Source organism: Astatotilapia calliptera, chromosome 2 (assembly GCF_900246225.1).
Source record: "Astatotilapia calliptera chromosome 2, fAstCal1.2, whole genome shotgun sequence".
Lineage (NCBI taxonomy): Eukaryota > Metazoa > Chordata > Actinopteri > Cichliformes > Cichlidae > Astatotilapia > Astatotilapia calliptera.
In genome coordinates, this window is record NC_039303.1 from 28508524 (window position 1) to 28526551 (window position 18028).

General features: G+C 40.0%; 2 protein-coding genes across 7 annotated transcripts; one reads left to right on the top strand and one right to left on the bottom strand.

Annotated features, from left to right (window-relative positions):
• Positions 1–25: 25 nt before the first annotated feature.
• Positions 26–2378, bottom strand: LOC113036259 (SLC35A4 upstream open reading frame protein-like). Its single transcript, XM_026192478.1, has 3 exons — positions 1979–2378; positions 1538–1636; positions 26–547 (listed from the first exon to the last, which is right to left on the bottom strand). The coding sequence occupies exons 1-3, from the start codon at positions 1991–1993 to the stop codon at positions 350–352; spliced, it is 312 nt and encodes a 103-aa protein (XP_026048263.1). The 5' UTR covers positions 1994–2378; the 3' UTR covers positions 26–349.
• Positions 2379–2473: 95 nt separating this feature from the next.
• Positions 2474–16057, top strand: hmgxb3 (HMG box domain containing 3). 6 transcript variants are annotated; one of them, XM_026192447.1, is made up of 22 exons: positions 2474–2696; positions 3299–3408; positions 3498–3649; positions 3771–3945; positions 5354–5860; positions 5979–6086; positions 6197–6331; positions 6419–6654; positions 7226–7335; positions 7423–7503; positions 7705–7787; positions 7892–7999; positions 8114–8254; positions 8488–8795; positions 9451–9578; positions 11031–11162; positions 11270–11454; positions 11581–11803; positions 13512–13645; positions 13849–13968; positions 14163–14372; positions 14499–16057. In XM_026192447.1, exons 3-22 carry the CDS (start codon positions 3510–3512, stop codon positions 15090–15092), a joined length of 3858 nt encoding a protein of 1285 aa, XP_026048232.1. In that variant the 5' UTR covers positions 2474–2696; positions 3299–3408; positions 3498–3509; the 3' UTR covers positions 15093–16057. The 6 variants fall into 6 exon arrangements, with proteins under 6 accessions (XP_026048232.1, XP_026048240.1, XP_026048222.1 ...); XM_026192455.1 differs by having other exon boundaries at positions 3395–3408; XM_026192427.1 differs by lacking the exons at positions 2474–2696; positions 3299–3408 and adding an exon at positions 2703–2991 and having other exon boundaries at positions 5354–5567; positions 5691–5860.
• The last annotated feature ends 1971 nt before the right edge of the window (positions 16058–18028 follow it).

The following is an 18028-nucleotide window of genomic DNA, read 5'->3' on the forward strand; positions in this document are numbered from 1 at the left end:
AGCTGAACAATAAAGATGTAGGAAATATTTTCAATTGTTTTTATATGACTACTTCAAAATCTGACAGGTGTAAACAGCTGGACCAAAACTAAGACAGGTCATGAAATATAAAGGCTCAAGGTCAGGGTTAACATTGGACAGATGCAAGTGGAACAGTAGCATGTAACTTCCCTCACAACAAAAATGCAAGAAAAAAAAGAAGAAGCAAGAATTCAGTCCCCAGTAAAATTTGAGTTAAATGTTTACATCCATAATTCAGTCTACGCAAAAGTCCTGATCTATCACGAGCCGGGAACTCCAAGAGTAGTACTTCTGTAAAGTCACTGGAAAGACAAACAGTCATCCCAGATTACTTTGGTCCTTTCTTCAAGTTGTTCATGTACTCCTTAAAGGTCCTTTCAATGTTGGGCACTTGATAATTCTGCGCTGCATACATGCCAGTGACTGTTCCCAGCAGTACTCCCAGGAAGGCAGATGAACGTAGTCTGGCCACCACATAACCGGCCAAAAAGCCTTTCAAAAATGGCGATCCCAACACTGAACCACCCTACAAGGCAAAACAATATACACAAATGAAGATATTTCATTAAGGGTAAATATATATTCTGCATAGACCACAATCACAATTTAGCTTCCGTTAGTCTGAATGAGTGACCAGTATTCACTTTTATTCATCAGTCGTAATACAACTGCTAACGGAAATGCTTTACATTTACAATGATATACACTCTCCGGTCACTTTATTAGGTATACCCACTCAACTGCTCATGAACACAAATATCCAGTCAGCCAGTCACATGGCAGCAACTCAGTGCATTTAGCCATATAGACGTCGTGAAGACAAGACGCTGAAGTTCAAACAAAGCATCAGGGTAAGGAAGAAAGGTGATTTTAAGTGACTTTGAATGTGGCATGATTGTTGGTGCTAGGTGAGCTTGTCTTGGAGATTAAGTATCGGAATTTCAGAAGCGGGACCACGCCTCTATACACGCTCCTTTCGGTTCTCACCTATTTAGGTTTCCCCAGTCCGACAAGCTGTTTGTTCTCAAAATTATTGTCAGTTTTGTTTTTGGTATTTTGAACTATACTTATCTGTTGTGTCTCTGATGAAAATGTGGGGAATGGATGACTTATTACAGACAAAATCTTCCTACAGGTAGACAAAGTATCTCAAACCTGATGTCACAAAGCTCAAATCATGTCAAACTGGTTTCTTGAAAGCCACAATGAGTTCATGCCACTTAAATGTCAGCTGATCTCAATGGAATAGAGCACCTTTGGGACGTGGTGTGACATTTGATCAACAAATCTGATGCTTACATGTCAAGATGGGGGGGGAAAAAAAGCTGTCAGTAATGTTTCCAGTAGCTTGTTTAATCTGTGCCATAAAGAATGGAGACAGAAAAGATCCAACTCGGTAATAGCATCATATACCTTATAAAGTGGCCACCGACTGTATATTCCTACAGCAAGATTAGACAAGGAGAACGTGCTTCAAGGTACTGACCACTTATCTGGGACACTTGTAATAACTTACCTGGGGAATTCCTGCAGATACTTCGTGCTCTACTCGCCTCTGGATCTCATCCAGCTGATTTTTGAGCTGTGTTAGATCTCTTAACTGTTTCAGAGGATCCTGTAATAAAAGCAGTTAATCAAATTCCCATTAGAAATGATATGATAGTTCGAAATTAATCTACCCGAGGACAGGTGTCAGCCTAAACTTGTCTCCAGCGGTTTTACGAAGAGCACATTTGTTTTTTTCCAACAAACTCCACACTTCTGTCGAAGTTATCACAGCTACAAGCGGTAATACTAAAGCCGAACAATTTCATGTAAAAGTGATCCCTACCCTGTTAAAATAAACGCCAAAATAAACGCTGTTAACAGAAAAATATATTTTATTGTTCTAGCAGTCGCTAACATACGATGAAGCGCACAACATAAACATTTTAAGCCTGACCACACTCTCACTAACCTTGTCATCCGCCATTTTTGCTCGGTGCGTTAATCGGCATTCGGCTCATAAGTCTGTGCTGCAGCTGTTTGTCCGCTCGATTGGTATAGCCTGGAAATCAATGCTTTGCAATACGTTAGTTATACAAATGGAAATTTGGTGCTGTTGGCAGGCGTATGAGAAAGTACGGTTAGAAAAAGTTTGGAGTTTCCCTTCCATATCGCTGTCGTGCAAAGTTATGAAAATCATTGTCAGGATGCACGTCATTTAAACTTTTCAAATGCATTTCTTTGGCTTTGGGATTTATGGGGAATATTTAATTTTTAAATGCGTCCGATTTATGTATCCCACTCAAAGCCACTCTCTACCCTGTTATTCTACTGTAGCCCCTCTAGAGGCATTTAACCGGAAACAATTGCGCTTGCTTGTGTCCACAAGCACTACTCCGTAGGACGCACACTGCACTTTCACGTGGCAAAAACGTCTTACGTGATTGGTTTAATGTATACATTCTGGAATGTGATTGGTTAATGACAATGGCAACAAACCGCCATCTTTTTTCATGAGACGACTAGCAACGAGGCTACTTTACACCTTTACTAGCGTCGTGAAATTCTTTATCTAATGTAAAGAACAGGCAACACGTAGCATTACTTAGCATAATAACACAATGCATGGACATTTTCGGCGACTTCTAAACGTTGTTCAGAGTAGTTTGTAGTACCTTGGGCCGTCGTAGGTAAGACTTCAATAAGAAGGCATTTCATTGGATAACTGACTGACCGTGCGGGCAGTATTAACACACGCCATTAAACCTACCTTTAAAACGAGGAAGGAGCGGTGGTTTTTACATGTTTGTTTGGTTTAGTATCTCTCTCCCTGAGCAATGTGGATAAAAGTGCATGGCATTTTTGCAGCGATATATTCAAATAATAACCTTTAGTCACACTCCAGTACTTTTATTAGTATTATTTTTCATTAGTTATAGCCTTTATGAGCACCTCTGCTTGCCTCTCATCACCCGAGGAAAGGAGGTGAAATAAACTTTATGTCAACAGCACTGCAGTTACTATGTAAAATCACCCTTGTCATACTGTTCAAACATTGTGCCCGCTAATGATTTGTGCCTTAGTTGCATGTTATTGTGTTATTAGGCATAAAATAGCTAAGATGTGCAAACATGGAATTTCATAAAAACAAATTTGCAAGTTGTTTCCAATTTGAGCTTTAGAATTTACTGCATGCGAACGAGATATTGTATTCACTCGTCTAATGTGTGTTTTTGTCTGTTCTTATCGTTTGTGTTTTTATTTACAACTATTTTACTGCTCTCTTGGCAAGTTAACTGCCGAATAAGAGATCTTTATTCTCCCTGAGACTTTTACTTGGTTAAATAAAGCCTAAATGCTTCTATTTTTGGTGCTTCCCTTTTTGAAGTGAAGTGGAGATGGGTACGCTTTGACACAACACCCCTGCAATAAATTCCATCTTCTTGACAGTTCAAACATGGATCCCCTGCTGTGTGTCATTTTTGTCCTAGATCTTTGGAAACATGGACAAAGTGGAGCTTTTTGAGGTTGTTAAAGTGACAGAAGAGGTGGAGAGTGCCTACAGCCAAATGGAGGTGACATCCTTTAAAAAGAGGAAGAGCAAACCTCAAGATGACAGTGTGGAGAAACCTAAGAAGCCTAGGTAACATGAATAAAATGGTTTTCAACCCTTCTCTCATCACTGGCTGAGCTTCAAAGGCATTAAAAATGTCTTAAAAATGTCATGTTCTAATTGTAGACTTGGAATGTGTTGTCTGCCTTAGGTCTGCCTATCTGCTATACTACTTTGATGTTCACCAGATTATGCAACTCGGAGTCTCTAATATGCCACAGTCTGAGATCAACAAGCGTATCAGTGAGAGCTGGAAACGACTCAGCGTAGCTGAGAAAAGCTACTACCTGGAAAAAGCCAAGTTGGAGAAGGAGGGCATAGATACAGTAAGCTGCAGTCTCAACTTTTTTTTATTAAATGTAAACAAACCAGCGTATCGGATTAGCTGAGAAGACCATATTATTTAAATCCATTAATCTGTAGATTAAACCTTCTTAAACACTTATGCTAGAATTCAAAACTGGCGCACTTTCACCTGGCAATATGAGTCTGTTACAAATAAATTAGAAAAATACTTAGTTCAATATATGGGAAAAAAGATTTAATTTACATTTAAGACCTTCCTCAATAGTATTTGACTATCTTTCAAAATATGTATATATTCCTACATAGTGAACAATAGTGTCAGAACGTTGAAAAATGTCTGCAGCCTTCATAAACGCAGGTACATAACCTTACTTTTGCTATATGTGAACATGCAGTCATCCTTTGAAGTATACAAGTCATTTCCAAGGGACGACTTACTATGATCGTAGAATATGATTTTATAAATATAATAGGAGGGCCCCATCACTGCAGCCAATCACATCATGAAAAACAATCACTTTTTATAACTTCTAAACAGTGAGTGATGTTAACATTTTCAGTGAAGATCTGAGAATAAATCTAGCATGTCCACAGATATGCTAGATCTCTTTCTCTTACAAGGATAACAGCTTGTGAATGTGAGTGTGAATGGTTGTCTGTCCTTGTGTGTTAGCCCTGCGACAGACTGGCGACCTGTCCAGGGTGTACCCTGCCTCTCGCCCTATGACAGCTGGGATAGGCTCCAGCTCCCCCTGCGACCCTGAAAAGGATAAGCGGAAGCCAATGGATGGATGGATGGATATCTTCTTTGAAATATCAGCTATGAATCAACAAAAGAAACCATGTAACCGTGTTTAGCTGGACGTGAAGAGTCAGAATTTGTTACTATGGTAACTGATTCAGATTTTAAATTACTCCTGTTTTCTGAACAAAACATCCAGATTTTCCCTCATCTGAGTTAAAAAGTTCAGTAAAAACTTAACAGTAAAAAGTATTTTTATTATAATAAATAAATGATGTTATTCCTATTTATTCTATTTATCCCCTTTGTATATTTTATTTATATTTGTCTCTGTATTTATATATGTGTGTGTGTGTGTGTGTGTATATATATATATATAACAGTTCTGTAACTGTAACTTCGGTCGTTGCTGTGCTTTTTTTGGAAGTCGAATTTCCCAGAGGAACCCACCCGAGGGATTAATAAAGTTCTATCTTATCTTATCTTATCTTATCTTAAATACTGTACTAGTAGACACTCTAGTAGTAAATTAATCATTATTCCACAAAGTCAACCTGTCTTTTTAAAAACATTGCCACTGGTAGACAGCTGATTAAAAAGCCCTTCCTCCAGTGAGATTCATTTATTTCCTTTATCATGAATTCTTTTGGCCATAAAAAAATGTCTCGATTGTGCTTTTTCCTCAGTCATCTGTTAGTCTCTCCAAAGATCTGCCAGGCTTCCGCAAAATCCTACCAAGAACCAGTTACTTTGTATTGTCCAAAGGCTGCTCTTCAAGTCTCCAGCCGGGAAGCTCTCAATCAGAGCTCAGCATTGAGTCTACGGAGAATCCACCTGAAAATGGCTTGCCCTCAGTCTCCCTTATTCAGGAACCCCGGTTGACACCTTTAGGGTTGGCTGGTAAGGTTGAACTCTCTGAACACCCCATTGTTGTTGATGAAATAACAGGGGAAACAGCAGTAGTGTCACCTGCCCTCCAAGGAATTCCACCCACCTCTTCCTCCTCCTCTGTCTCACCGAAAGCAACAGCTTCTGGAGACTCCAGTGTCTCACAGAGCTCTGGTGACTGTATGGCAAATCGGGTCATACTGAAAGGAAATGAGGCAAAAGCTGGCAGTAGTAGTTACAGTGCATCGATGGTACAGCAAACACAGGGGGAAACCACACAGGTGGTGGCCATCATACCCACCCAGGTACAACCTAAATGTCCTCCATCTTCTGCCAGGTTGTAGACTGATATTCATTAACTTATATAATCACCTAATTTTAATAACAGCACATGTATTTTGCTTACTTCTTGCCTTACCCTAGAACCTACTGGAGCCCAAGTCTTTGGCAACTGTGAGCTCTGTGGGCCCGGTGGTGATGGTCCCTGTTAGAGCAAGCATAGAGCAAAGTGTCAAACCTTCATATAAAATGGTAAGCATGCATATTAGTCAAATAAAGAAAAATCTTGTATCTGGAAGAGTACACATTTAATTTTTAGGACTTGAAAGACCTGAAGTTACATATTTTCTTCTTCTCATCAGTCTGTGAAGACATACACTCGGAGAGGTCGAGGGAGGTGTCTGAATCCTGGCTGTTCATTTGTCTACGTTACCCGCCACAAGCCACCAACATGCCCCGAGTGTGGGAGCCACTTGGGTGGTAAATGGATACCCGCTGTAAGTGTTAATGAAACCTAAGAAAAAAATATTCACTATTTACTTGTGATTCTAATCAGTTAGTTTTGGCTGCCATTTTCTTAATAGGCAAAAAAGTCACACGAGAAGCAAGCTGCTTCAAGGCAAAAAGCTAAAAAAAAAGCTAATAAAAGCTGTCAAACCACACAACCAACAACTCAGAAGGCAGGTGCTGCTGTCAGCAAAATAAATACTACTGGAGTCAACAAAGAAGGACAAGTTGTGAGGCGCGCCAGAAAGCAGCCTGTTCGTTCAGCTGGATTGCCACAAGAGGGCAGCAGCACCAAACAACCGGCTCAAACAAGGTGCGTGTCATTTCTGCAGATTATTACATTTTTCTTCAATACTTTCTTTTAATGTTCAAAGTCATTTTGAGTATTAATTCTCAGGGCTTTCTGAAGGACTATCAACATTTTTCGTTAACTCATTTTAATCTCGTACTTGAATTTTTTTTAATATTTGTTAAGCCATGTAACAATAATATCAGAATAACTGAAGCATAAAAAGGCACTAAAATCAATGGCATGTACCTGTATTTGTAGATTTGTATCTGTATGCCCGTATTTGTCATTTTCCTACTAAATGTCAAGAAATTTGAGGTGGCTCAATGCTTTTTCACAGCACTGTATGTGCATTAGTGGATTTGTTTATTTTTAAAAATGCACACTTATCTTGTTTTTTCTCTTTTAACTTACTGTACCTTCCTTAATAACAAGAACTGCCAAAAATGTGTGGAAAAAAGGGCCATTTTGAAAATGTGGATGAAGTTGAATTATACTCATTTCCTCTTTGTGCTGTTAAAACAGCTGCCTGCTGCCCTCTGTGTTTTGACACTAGACTGTATCTGACTTGACATACTTACTCTTTTATTTCTAGACAAGTGAAAGACAATCCTAAAAGTGCCTCAATCCAAGGCCAGGAAAAGAGCAGTACCACTGTGCAGAAGAGGCCTGTGAGGCCCATCCTTCCTGCCTGCTACAACACAGGTGAAATGAAACAGAGCCAGCAGTAATGTTTTGGTGCATGTGCTTAATTGGGCTCTTACAGCGTCAACATATGTGTTTGTGTTTTAGGTCGTGCTGTGTTTCAGATCATAACTGTTCCACCTGACAAAGAGAAATGTCAGTATTCACACAACAATAATTCACCGAATGGTAATGATCATTTGACTGTATTTCTAATTATTCTTCATTCTGTGCAATTTCCACATTTGTGGCTTCTGTCTGGTTTTATTACATGTCTGCTCTGTACTTGTTCTTGACACATGCAGACCAATTTTATCATGAAGTGTCTCGATGTGACTGTATTTTCTGAGGTTTTAGCTCTCAGTTGATCTGGTTCTTTTTTAACCACAGTGCCACCAGAGAGTTTCTCAGGTCTCAAACCCAGCACTTTAAAGCAGCTCGGCCACGCTGTCCCAACGACCACAGCTAACCAGGTTAACACATACATATGGTTACACACACAGAGAAAAACCTCACACAGAACTGCAAAACAGCAGAGTTAATTCTTCTTTCTAACTGTCTGCATGCATTTGCATAGGATTTTCCGGGCGCAGCTGACAGAGGCCAGCCCACGTCTTCTCTGACTGACAGGAGAGTGAATATCCTGTCAGTTGTGCCTTTCAAACAGCAAACAGTTTCCAGTTTTGTGAGTATCTTCTTTGCAGTTTATTTTGCTGTAATTGTGTACAAACCTGTACTTTTGTCCCTCTATATTGCTTGTTTGTTGATATTTAGGTAATTTACTTCTTTATTCTTTAAGGATTTGGGACTGTCCACAGCACGAGGCAGGGGTCGGTGTAAGAACCCATCTTGCGACTATATTTATAAGAACAGGCACAAACCTGCAGTGTGCCCGAAATGTGGCTGCGAGCTGACCCAGAAGAATGCCAAGGCAACAAAGGTACACAAAACCTTCCTTCCTCCAATTTTTCTCCAAAGTGCAGGTGCTGTAAGGTGCTGTTACAGCTGTAACACTTTCGTTTACTTGTCTTCACTATAATTATTGCAGAAACCTTTAGCAACTTCTGAACACAAATGTATTAAATGCTTTACTTTTACTTTAAAAACAACATTTTTGTATTTTTCAATACGGATCCATTTGTCTCCATTGATTTCTTAATTTCCCCTTTTCAGTCTGAGACTCTGCTGTGTCCATACAATCCCCTTAGTCCTGCCCAAAAAGACATCCAGCGTCAAAATACGGTGCAGCTGCTGCGCAGCTCTTTGCAGATTCCTGAGAATGAGACTGAGCATCAGGAAACATTAACCCTCATCCAGGAGCTCAACACTTTCCAGGTTGTCTTTGTTCAAGTGGCTGATCAGGAGCAGGAAAACAGCGCCGAGGCAGAGACCATGCTTCAGTCTAGGTGGCCTCAGTACTACGAGTCAGCAGCTACTCACTGTGGCCTGTGTAACTACCCTCTCTTCAAAGGTGATCAGAGGTAAGAAGATGCATGACAAGATTAGTTTTAATATCTTTAGTATTCTCCCACCTTGATTATTGTAGTTCACTTTTCACGTGTGTCTCCCAGTCCTCCATATCTAACCCCCAGTTACAGCAGGACAGCAGCAAGGCTGCTTACAAAAACTAGTCAGCAGTCACATATTACACCTATTCTCTGATTCCTTCACTGGCTTTCAGTGAATTTGAGAATCCACTTTAAAATTCTGACCTCTGCTTAAATAGCAGAGCTTCTGAAACCTCGTCACTGCAGCCGGCCTCTCCGATCCTTAAACCAGGGTTTTAAAAATAGAGGTGATTGTGCATTTGAGGTTGTTGCACCTAAACTGTGGATTAGCCTTCCACACTCATCAGGTCAACTTCACTGTTACTGGTTTTAACTGCTGAAAAGTCATTTTTATAGGTTAGCTTTCCCTTAATATTTTCCCCCTTGACTTTGACCGTAATTTGCAACTATTTGCTTGTATGTTGGAATGAGTGTCTGACCGTATATGGTTGATTTTGTTTCTGTGTGGTTATCATCACTCTGTGGCTTTTATTCAAACTGTTAAGCACTTTGTAACTCTGTGTTTTGAAAAATGCTAAAATTATTGTAATATCTGGTATCTTACATTATCTGTATCTGTACATTTTAGCACTGTTGCAGGACAGGAGAACTGCTGGCTGCTCACTGAAACTCTAATGCAGACAGTCTCTCTGCAGCTCAAGGTTTGTCTCAATGTTCAGTGTCTGGCCCTGCACAGCTTCACTGACCTTCATCCAGGTAAGCAGAGCCAATTGAAGGTATATTGCACATATAATTATGGGATTTGTTTTAATTAAATAAAGATTCTTCAGGAGACTGGCTACCTTTTGTCTGCAGAAGCTCTCAGTAGGCACAAGCTGGCACATATGTAGTAATGACCAGAAATTTACATTCAGTTATCATAGGCATGAATGCCATGGTAATTTTAATTATTTATTTGAACTGTTCTTTTTCAAAGAAGTATTGGTTCTGAATTTATTCTGGATTTTCTCTAATCCAGACAGGGTCAAAAACATACACAGACTCATCTAAATCTTTCAATAAGTGGTGCTGAGGTTCTACTGTGTTTTTTAACGTGATGAGGCCAAAGCCTATTAAATTCTCGCTGGTGATCCCAAACAACATCAAAACTGGTTTTGAAAGGATAAAACAAGCTGACATTAGACTTCTGGAATGGTCTTCCTAAAGCCCCAGCTTAAACGTTTTTAAAAATGAATGAACTAACCTTATGCTTAAAATGCATAAAACCTTTGACTCTATGTGGATTAGAGAAAATTTAAAATAAATTCAATCCTATGCACCAGTTCTTGTTTTCTAAAGTTGTTAAAGATGTATGCTTCACAATCATTACACCCTGAAAAACAGCTAAAAAATCAACAATACCCCAAAATACCACGACATTTATGCTGTATGTAAACTTCTGACAACATCTGTACATTTATAGGCCCATGCTCCCAATTTGACTTATCCAGTTTTTAGTACACTGTGCTTCTGTGATCCACTGGACAGAAAAGAAGTTGGCAAAGTCTTCAGTCGTGATGGAAATTCCAGTGTTACCAAAACAGCAATGCTATTATGAGTAACGGTGGCTCTGTGAGACCAAAACAGTAAAACTAAGAAGGGTGCTGCAATTCTGTTTGCTTAAAATGTTAGAAAAGACAGCAGTCCACTACTTTTAGCCTTGCTACTCATCAGTCGCTCCTTTTTCAAAAAATAAATTGGTGCTTGTTCAAATGTTAACTCCATCAGTACCTGCCCTGGGATAGCTCTTCTTCAAAAAGTGCCCTTAAAGGTCAGCTTCTGCAGTAAAATGTTGCATTTACCAGTTGCAGTAATTATTTCACTGATTGGTTAAAAGCCTAGCATATAAGACTCCAGTGAATGCAAATCTATCAGTATTTTCAAAAACTGTTGTCATCGTCTTTCAACTCCATACTAACCTTTAATAATATAAGGACAGGTTAACGTTTCAACCTGCCTCAATATGGTCAAAGTATCAGATGGGGTTGTTGATGATGTTGATGACTTTTGGCTGACCATGGAGAAACAATATTTTCCTTGTGTATTCATACCAAAAGCATTGAGTGGATATAAACAGCTCTTACTGAGGAAGCTTTTTTATAAGGTGTGGTTTAGCCTGTAGCCATATTCTCTGGCGTCGAGTGGATGAATCTTTCTTTATTCTAACAGGTCTGTTCAACATTGGGAACAGACTGCTGGTGAGCATTGACCTCTTTCTGAAGATCAGGGCCAGCATCAAACTAGGCCAGTCACCCTATCAGGCAGCCAAGACTATAGTGGACCACGTCCCCAGTCATCCTGGTAAAATCCTCTATTACACTCAGCATTTATTGCTTCTACTTTGTAAGGGTCTACATTTTTAAAAATGGCTTTGACAGTCTGTTTTCTCCTTTGGTTTTGGCCCCCAGTCCATTCTCTTAATCCAGATGAATCATCTCAAATTCAAGAGCTTCTCCTGAGTGGCTACTGGGCCTTTGAGTGCCTCACCATCCGAGATTACAACGATATGATCTGTGGCATTTGCGGCGTTGCTCCAAAGATAGAAATTGCACAGAGACACACAAACAATGTCCTGGAGCTCAAGAATGTAGAAGTGAGAGTTTGGTGATAACAACTGTAATTAATGCCACATAACTTTTGTTTTGGCAATGGCTGCTTTGTTTAGATATGTGTTTGACTGTGTGCTCTTTTGTTGTGTCCTCTTGTGACCTTTCTGCAGTTTACCTGGCCTGAGTTTTCAGTGTCAGATGAGGTACATGTGGATGACTTCTGGCTGACCATGGAGAGTGAGGCTATTGAGCAAGCAGCTTTCCCCACAGACATCCCTATCACACGGGTAGATGCTTCCATAATTGCTCCCTTCATTCCACCTTTGATGAGGAGCCCCACTGTTATCAACACAGAAAAGGACAAGGTCTTGCCACACCCTGAGCAGTCCTCGGGTATGTTCTTCCTGTAAATTACTGCTGATTTTAATCTCCACATGCATAAATCATTTTTATTAAGGGGTGTCCGATGTTCCAGTGATTAAATTCTAGTGCAATAAGTACTATATTCAAGCAAATATAATGGAGATTTTTAAGGCTAAAAGAACATAAATGCGTAATAGTGTTTAAAAAAAACAGTTTTGTAGTAAACACATCTCACATGACCATTCATGTGCACTGTATGTGCGTAAGATGCTGTAAACAGGAAACGGAGGATTAAAAACATACTAAAAGTGAGATCAAGGATTTCTTTACTCGGACTGCCGATAACATGGAAATGTTACAGAACCACAGGAGCGGCGGGAGAACATAGATTAGGGGATTGTTGCACCAATATGGTGATTTAGTAACGGATATTAGATCGGTATCCACTGCTAGAAGAAGTCATTGCAATGAAAAAGCAAAACTATGAAATCTCACAGGTAGCCTAGCCATAATATTTGAGCTTAATATACCCTCACTGGCCACTTTATTAGATATACTGGTTCAACAGGTCATTAATACATGTGTAAACCAATCATCTGACAGCAACTCGATGCATTTAAGCATGTAGACGTGGCCAAGACAACCTGCTGAAGATCAAACACATCATTAGAATTATGATTTAAATGACTTTGACTGGGGCATTGTTGCCACGTGGGGTGGTAATTTGCAAACTGCTAATGTACTGGAATTTTCCTAAACAACAGCATCTCACAGAGATGGTTTACAGAGAATAATTTGAAGAAGAGGAAAAATCCATCATCATCATCAGCATCTTGCCGCACAGCAAGAAGGTGCTGTTCAATTCCACCATCAGGCTGGGGTCTTTCTGTGTGAAGTTTGCAGGTTCTCCCCGTGTTTGCGTGGGTTCCCTCCGGGTACTCCGGCTTCCTCCCACAGTCCAAAGACATGCAGTTAGTGGGGATAGGTTAATTGGTTAATCCAAATTGCCCATAGGTGTGAATGCAGGAGTGAATGTGAGCAGATGGGCCACTTTAGTAGGAGAGCACATGGTTTTCACGCCTGTTAGTTAACAACAGGAAACCAAGGCTACAATAAGACCACAGAAGACTGGTCTGAGGAGTCTGGACTTTTGCTGCCACGTTTAGATTTTAGGGTGAGAATCTGGCATAAACAACATGGAAGCATGGATCCATCCAGTGTACCCATCTTCTAATGTATAATACACCATGTCACAAAGCTCAAATCATCTTAAACATCTTTATTGAACATGACAGTGAGTTCACTGCACTCAAATGGCCTTAGCAGTAAAAAATCTCGTTGTGATAGAGCACCTCTGGGATGTGGTTGAACCAGAGAGTCACATCATTCATGTCAGTATGGACTAAAATCCCTGAGGAATGTTTCCAGCACTTTGTTGTATCTGTCACCATTTGGACAATAAAGTGCAACCCAGTACTAGGAAAATGTATCTAATAATGTTACTAGTGACTGTATATGACTGAGAAGAAATCAAGGTTGTCTGCATCATCATTTCGGAAAGTCTCAGTTTTGTCTCGCCAGACTTGAATACAGACCTACAGATTTCTAATGAAAACTGAAGGCAGCATTTGCAAAAGTTGGAGTAGTGTGGATCTGAAATATATGTTAACTTGCTTTAAGATGATGGAGTAGGGATGTAGCCATTTTTTAAGACAGCATTGTTCATCATGTGCTTCAGGAGATCCATCAGTTTTGGTACGCCTCATTCACGACAGTCAGCTGAGACTCGACAAGATTGAAGATCACACTGAGGACGAGTTGAGAAAAGTCCTGGACTGCTGTGGGGCAAACATCGCCCCAGGTTCCACTAAGGTACGTGTGTGTGTGTGTGTGTGTTACTTTTTTCCTACTAAATAACTGGAACTGGAACTAAATTTACTACTTATGAAGCAAAATCTTCAAAAATCTGTTTTCTTGATCATTAATTTGCTTTGTTAATTCGTTCATTTTCTCATATTTGTGTGAGAGTTTGTAATAATAAAACCCTGCTTTCTGTCTCCATTTGAATGAATTAGAATGAGCTGCTGGCCTCTCTGATCTCCTTATACGCAGTCGTTCATAGCGGCCTCTCCACTGCCACACAACCCCCTGCACACCTCACTGCTGGCAAGCTGTCCAAAGTCTGCCCCCACAAGGTAAAAACAGCAGCCAGATGTTATCCAGATGTGTCAAAACAAATGAATTAAATGGATCAACTTGTATCACATGCATCCATCTGCAAGTGTCATTTGGCGCAAACACACCAAAGTATTTTAAAGAAGTAACAAACAAAAGTGATTTTACACACTTTAAAAAGTATAATTGTTTTCTCTGTGATGCCTGTGCCCAGGTCATGTGCGCGTCTAAGTACTTGGTGAAAGGAGAGACGGCTCGTGACCATGTTGATCTGCTGCTGTCATCTCGCTACTGGCCTCCAGTCTATGTTTGTGACAGTGCTCGTCAGGTGGCCCTTTGCACTGACCTGCAGTACCCACAGCTGGCGAAACAAATGTGGGGCAGAAATCAAGGCTGCTTCTCTGACCCTTTTGAAAAACCAGTGGTGTGTGATTCCAGTGTTTAGTGTGATTGAAATAAGCTGTTATTATAGTAGTTTGCATTCAAAAGTTACGAGGTAAACACTCTGTGTGGTGCCTTCCTCAGACAAACTGTCCTTTGTCTTCTTTAGCTCGTGTCATGTCCGGAGCTCCAGGACCAGCTGTACAGTGCTGACCTGTCCTCCGGAGCAGAGAACCAGCAGGTCCACCCCATCACCAAGTCCTCTTCCTGCTGGCTGGTTCATCCTCCACAGGAAACCCAGAAGCCTGCTGCTCCAGAACATCATTCTATGGTCGTCTGCAAAGACCTCGAGCCCTATGTTAGCCTGGTAGCTGAGATAGAGATGGAGAAGGGCGAGGAAGATGACAAGAGTGCTCCGGATAAAGAACAGTCAGATACACTGAAGAGTGACTCCACAGAAAGTTCTTCTAGCGTTCCTTCTGTGAGCTGTGCGCTGAAACAACCTATTGTTTTCAACAACACTGCTTATTATTACCTGTACAACCGTCTGGTGGATTTTCTCACCAGCAGAGACATCGTGAGCCAGCAGATCAGTCAAGTTGTAAAGGCCTGCCAGCCTGGAGAGGTCGTGATCAGGGATTCTCTGTACCGACTGGGAGTGGCGCAGATAAAAACGGATGGCGAGGAAGATGAAGGAAGTGGGGTGGAGGGACAGGCACAGGAGGAAGTAATAGAGACGTTTGAGGTTGTTCTGGATGAATAAGCTAATTTGGCTTAGAAAGCGAGATATGTGAGCAAGCAGGCAGGGAGGTGGACTGAATGTATAATGGCTGCAAAAATTTAGAAACATGCAAGTTCTACTAGTGATTGTAGTGATTGTAGGGTTAACCCTGACAATAGTAGTATTTTTAAGATGGTGATCTTGTATCAAGTTGTTGAAACAGTTTTAGAGATGTTTAAGTGTGAGAACAAGTAGATCAGATTGATGGTAATGAAATGTCAAAGCTGTCCTTCTCAGTTGACTAAATGAATGTAACCTATGTATATATATGTTTTTTTAGCAACAGGAAATAAAGATTGAAAAAAGAACAGAACATATATGTAATGTATGTAAGTAACCTTGAGTCCTGCTCGTAAATGAGTGCTTTCCTCTGACTGAAAGAATGTAAGCAGGGTTTTATTCACTCAGCTACGACTTCAAACATGAAAGTAAATATTTAGCTTTGAATTATTTGGTATATTTATAACCCTTTGGCGTTCCTGCTTTACATTTTTACACTCTTACCTCTCAACTGCCACCCGCTGCCTTTTGGACTGATGTTTATTTTGGGAAGCGATTATAAAATGTTAATTGTAATATATGATAATGTGGTGATAGACCCTTGTTGGTAGTTTTTGCTTTAATTTGTGCCACACTGAATGAGTTGGGTTGACTCAAGTGAAGTAGCCAACCTTTAAAGAAACAGCTGCATAAAAGATATGTAATATATCTGTCTATGTGAAGTATTCGTGTTTTTTTTTTTTTTTCATTTTTTCTGGTGTTGATAAAGATAACGTAGACTTTGCCTGGCAGTTAAAATGAACAATGCATGAACAGAATCTCTATGGAAGTATTGGGGCTGCAGAGTTGTTAGTAGGGACACCTGTTGATCAAGTGGCACCGAAGCAGCCGTGTATGGTAATATGCAAAAGTAGTCTGTAAATTAAACTGCTTCTGTCACAAATAAATGTGTGAGTCAACTTTTCTTGCGAGAGACAGAGAGAGGCGTTGAAAGACTGCTCCAACGGAACTTATTGTTTTCGGAGGAAAACACGAACACGGTGTACAGTCGAGTCTTAATAGCTTACTTACAACTGGGCTCGTCAGGCACTCTTCTTGGCTGAAGTGGTTATTATTATATTTACATGCTTCCAGCTCCCGTTTTTCCTCGATGACAACTCCAACCTTTCCACTCCCCTTTTTCTCCCTCCTCGCGCTCACAGACCCATAACGTGTATGGCAGTCCATTCTCCCTGCAGCACGGACTACACTGCCCATGATGCTACATTCTTTAGAGCTATGCTTGTAGCATTCTGCCTGTTAGCTTAGCACAACAACAACAACAACAACAACAACGAAAAGGCGCTCTCTCACCCAGGAAACACACAGTCGCAGAGAGGGAGAGAGAGCGTCGCCCTGTAACCATGGCAACCGTAACGCTGCCGCCTGGAACAACAGAACGTAGCTGTCAAACAAAACCCAAGCAGTCCTGACCCGCGACAAAATGAAACAGGAAAGTACCGCAGTGTAATCCATTTATTTCAACAAAGTAACTGTATTCTGAATACCACCTTTTTAAACGGTAACTGTAACGGAATACAGTTACTCATATTTTGTATTTTAAATACGTAACGGCGGTACATGTATTCCGTTACTCCCCAACACTGTGTATAAATAACATGTGTATAAACTGATAAACTTAGACTTGACAACAGGAAATCTAAAACTTTGTAACGGTTTAATGTCTGCTACTGTAAATCTGTTGTCTGTGAAGTTTCCTTACTCAGTTCTACATCAAAGCCACCCACAAGCAACACTGACATTCAGAATTACAAGAAGTCATCACATGAAAGAGGCTGCAAACATCAGGATGGTTTTTGAAGTCCCACAAAGGTAAAAGAAGTGAAACAGCTCCAGGATATAGTTTCTGACATCATTCATTGCTTGAGGAAATGAAGAGAGGTTTACAAGTAAGCAAATTCCTAATTAAGTTATTAATTCAGTCAATGTTGGGTGTACTTTGGGGGATTAATGAATTAATATATAATTAGGGCTGCTCGATTATGGCAAAAATGATAATCACGATTATTTTCACTGAAATTGAGATCTCGATTATTTGACGATATTTATTTAACCCTTTAAGACCTACCATAGAACCAAGTCCGCCAGAGCTTATATTATATTTTTACATGTTGTAGTGCCATTTGTGGGAGCATTTCAAGTTGCTATACAACTATTATAGCCCATATTTTAATAATATGTATGCATTAAGTCCATATTAACTACATTAATTGCAAAAAAGTGCAATAAACTACAAAAAAAAATTGAAAATCATTTTTGTTTTTTTTGCATATATTTCTACTTGGAGAAATTTAAGAGGCTTATCCTTCAAAACTTTAAATACAAAAAAGTTGCAAAAAATAGTTTACAACAGGAAATTTATTTTGAGTGTCTTCATAGTTTTATTTTGGAGATACATCAATTTTTATATACTGCAGGAAAAATGAAAAAACAATCCTATGATGCAAATTTGCAAAGAAAACAGCATCAAAATAAACTATTTCCAGCAGTGCAATTCGAGTTCTAAGCATCCCAGAAACTATTCAGAAAAGTCAAACATGACCAGTATAGGCTTTCAAGGCCTACAAGTAAAAAAACTACAATTTCCGCGAAAATGACGTCACTTCCGGTTTTGGGCAGGAAATGGCGGACATGTGACAGTTCGCGCTGACGTCTGTTTAACTGTGGGAAGTGTTACGAACAGCTGATCGGATCGGCAAAGCTGTTTCTGGAATATTATGTTTTTGTTCCTGCAAGCGCTTTTTATGCAGTTTTTGCAAAGCTTTATGTGGAAGGAAACCGTGACCGAGGACAAGCTGATGGCATCAGATGTAAGTACAACTCCTCCGGTTTCATATGCAAAACAAATTATTGCGCTA

Bases quoted from the DNA above. Each gene is read 5' to 3' on its own strand.
- LOC113036259 (XM_026192478.1), bottom strand. The intron at 548-1,537 runs GTAAGTTATTAC...TTTGCCTTGTAG, and splicing joins TATCTGCAGGAATTCCCCAG to GGTGGTTCAGTGTTGGGATC.
- hmgxb3 (XM_026192409.1), top strand. From the start codon at position 2,860: ATGGCATTTTTGCAGCGATATATTCAAATAATAACCTTTAGTCACACT. The intron at 3,946-5,353 runs GTAAGCTGCAGT...CTTTTTCCTCAG, and splicing joins AGAAGGAGGGCATAGATACA to TCATCTGTTAGTCTCTCCAA. The intron at 13,969-14,162 runs GTAAAAACAGCA...GCCTGTGCCCAG, and splicing joins CCAAAGTCTGCCCCCACAAG to GTCATGTGCGCGTCTAAGTA.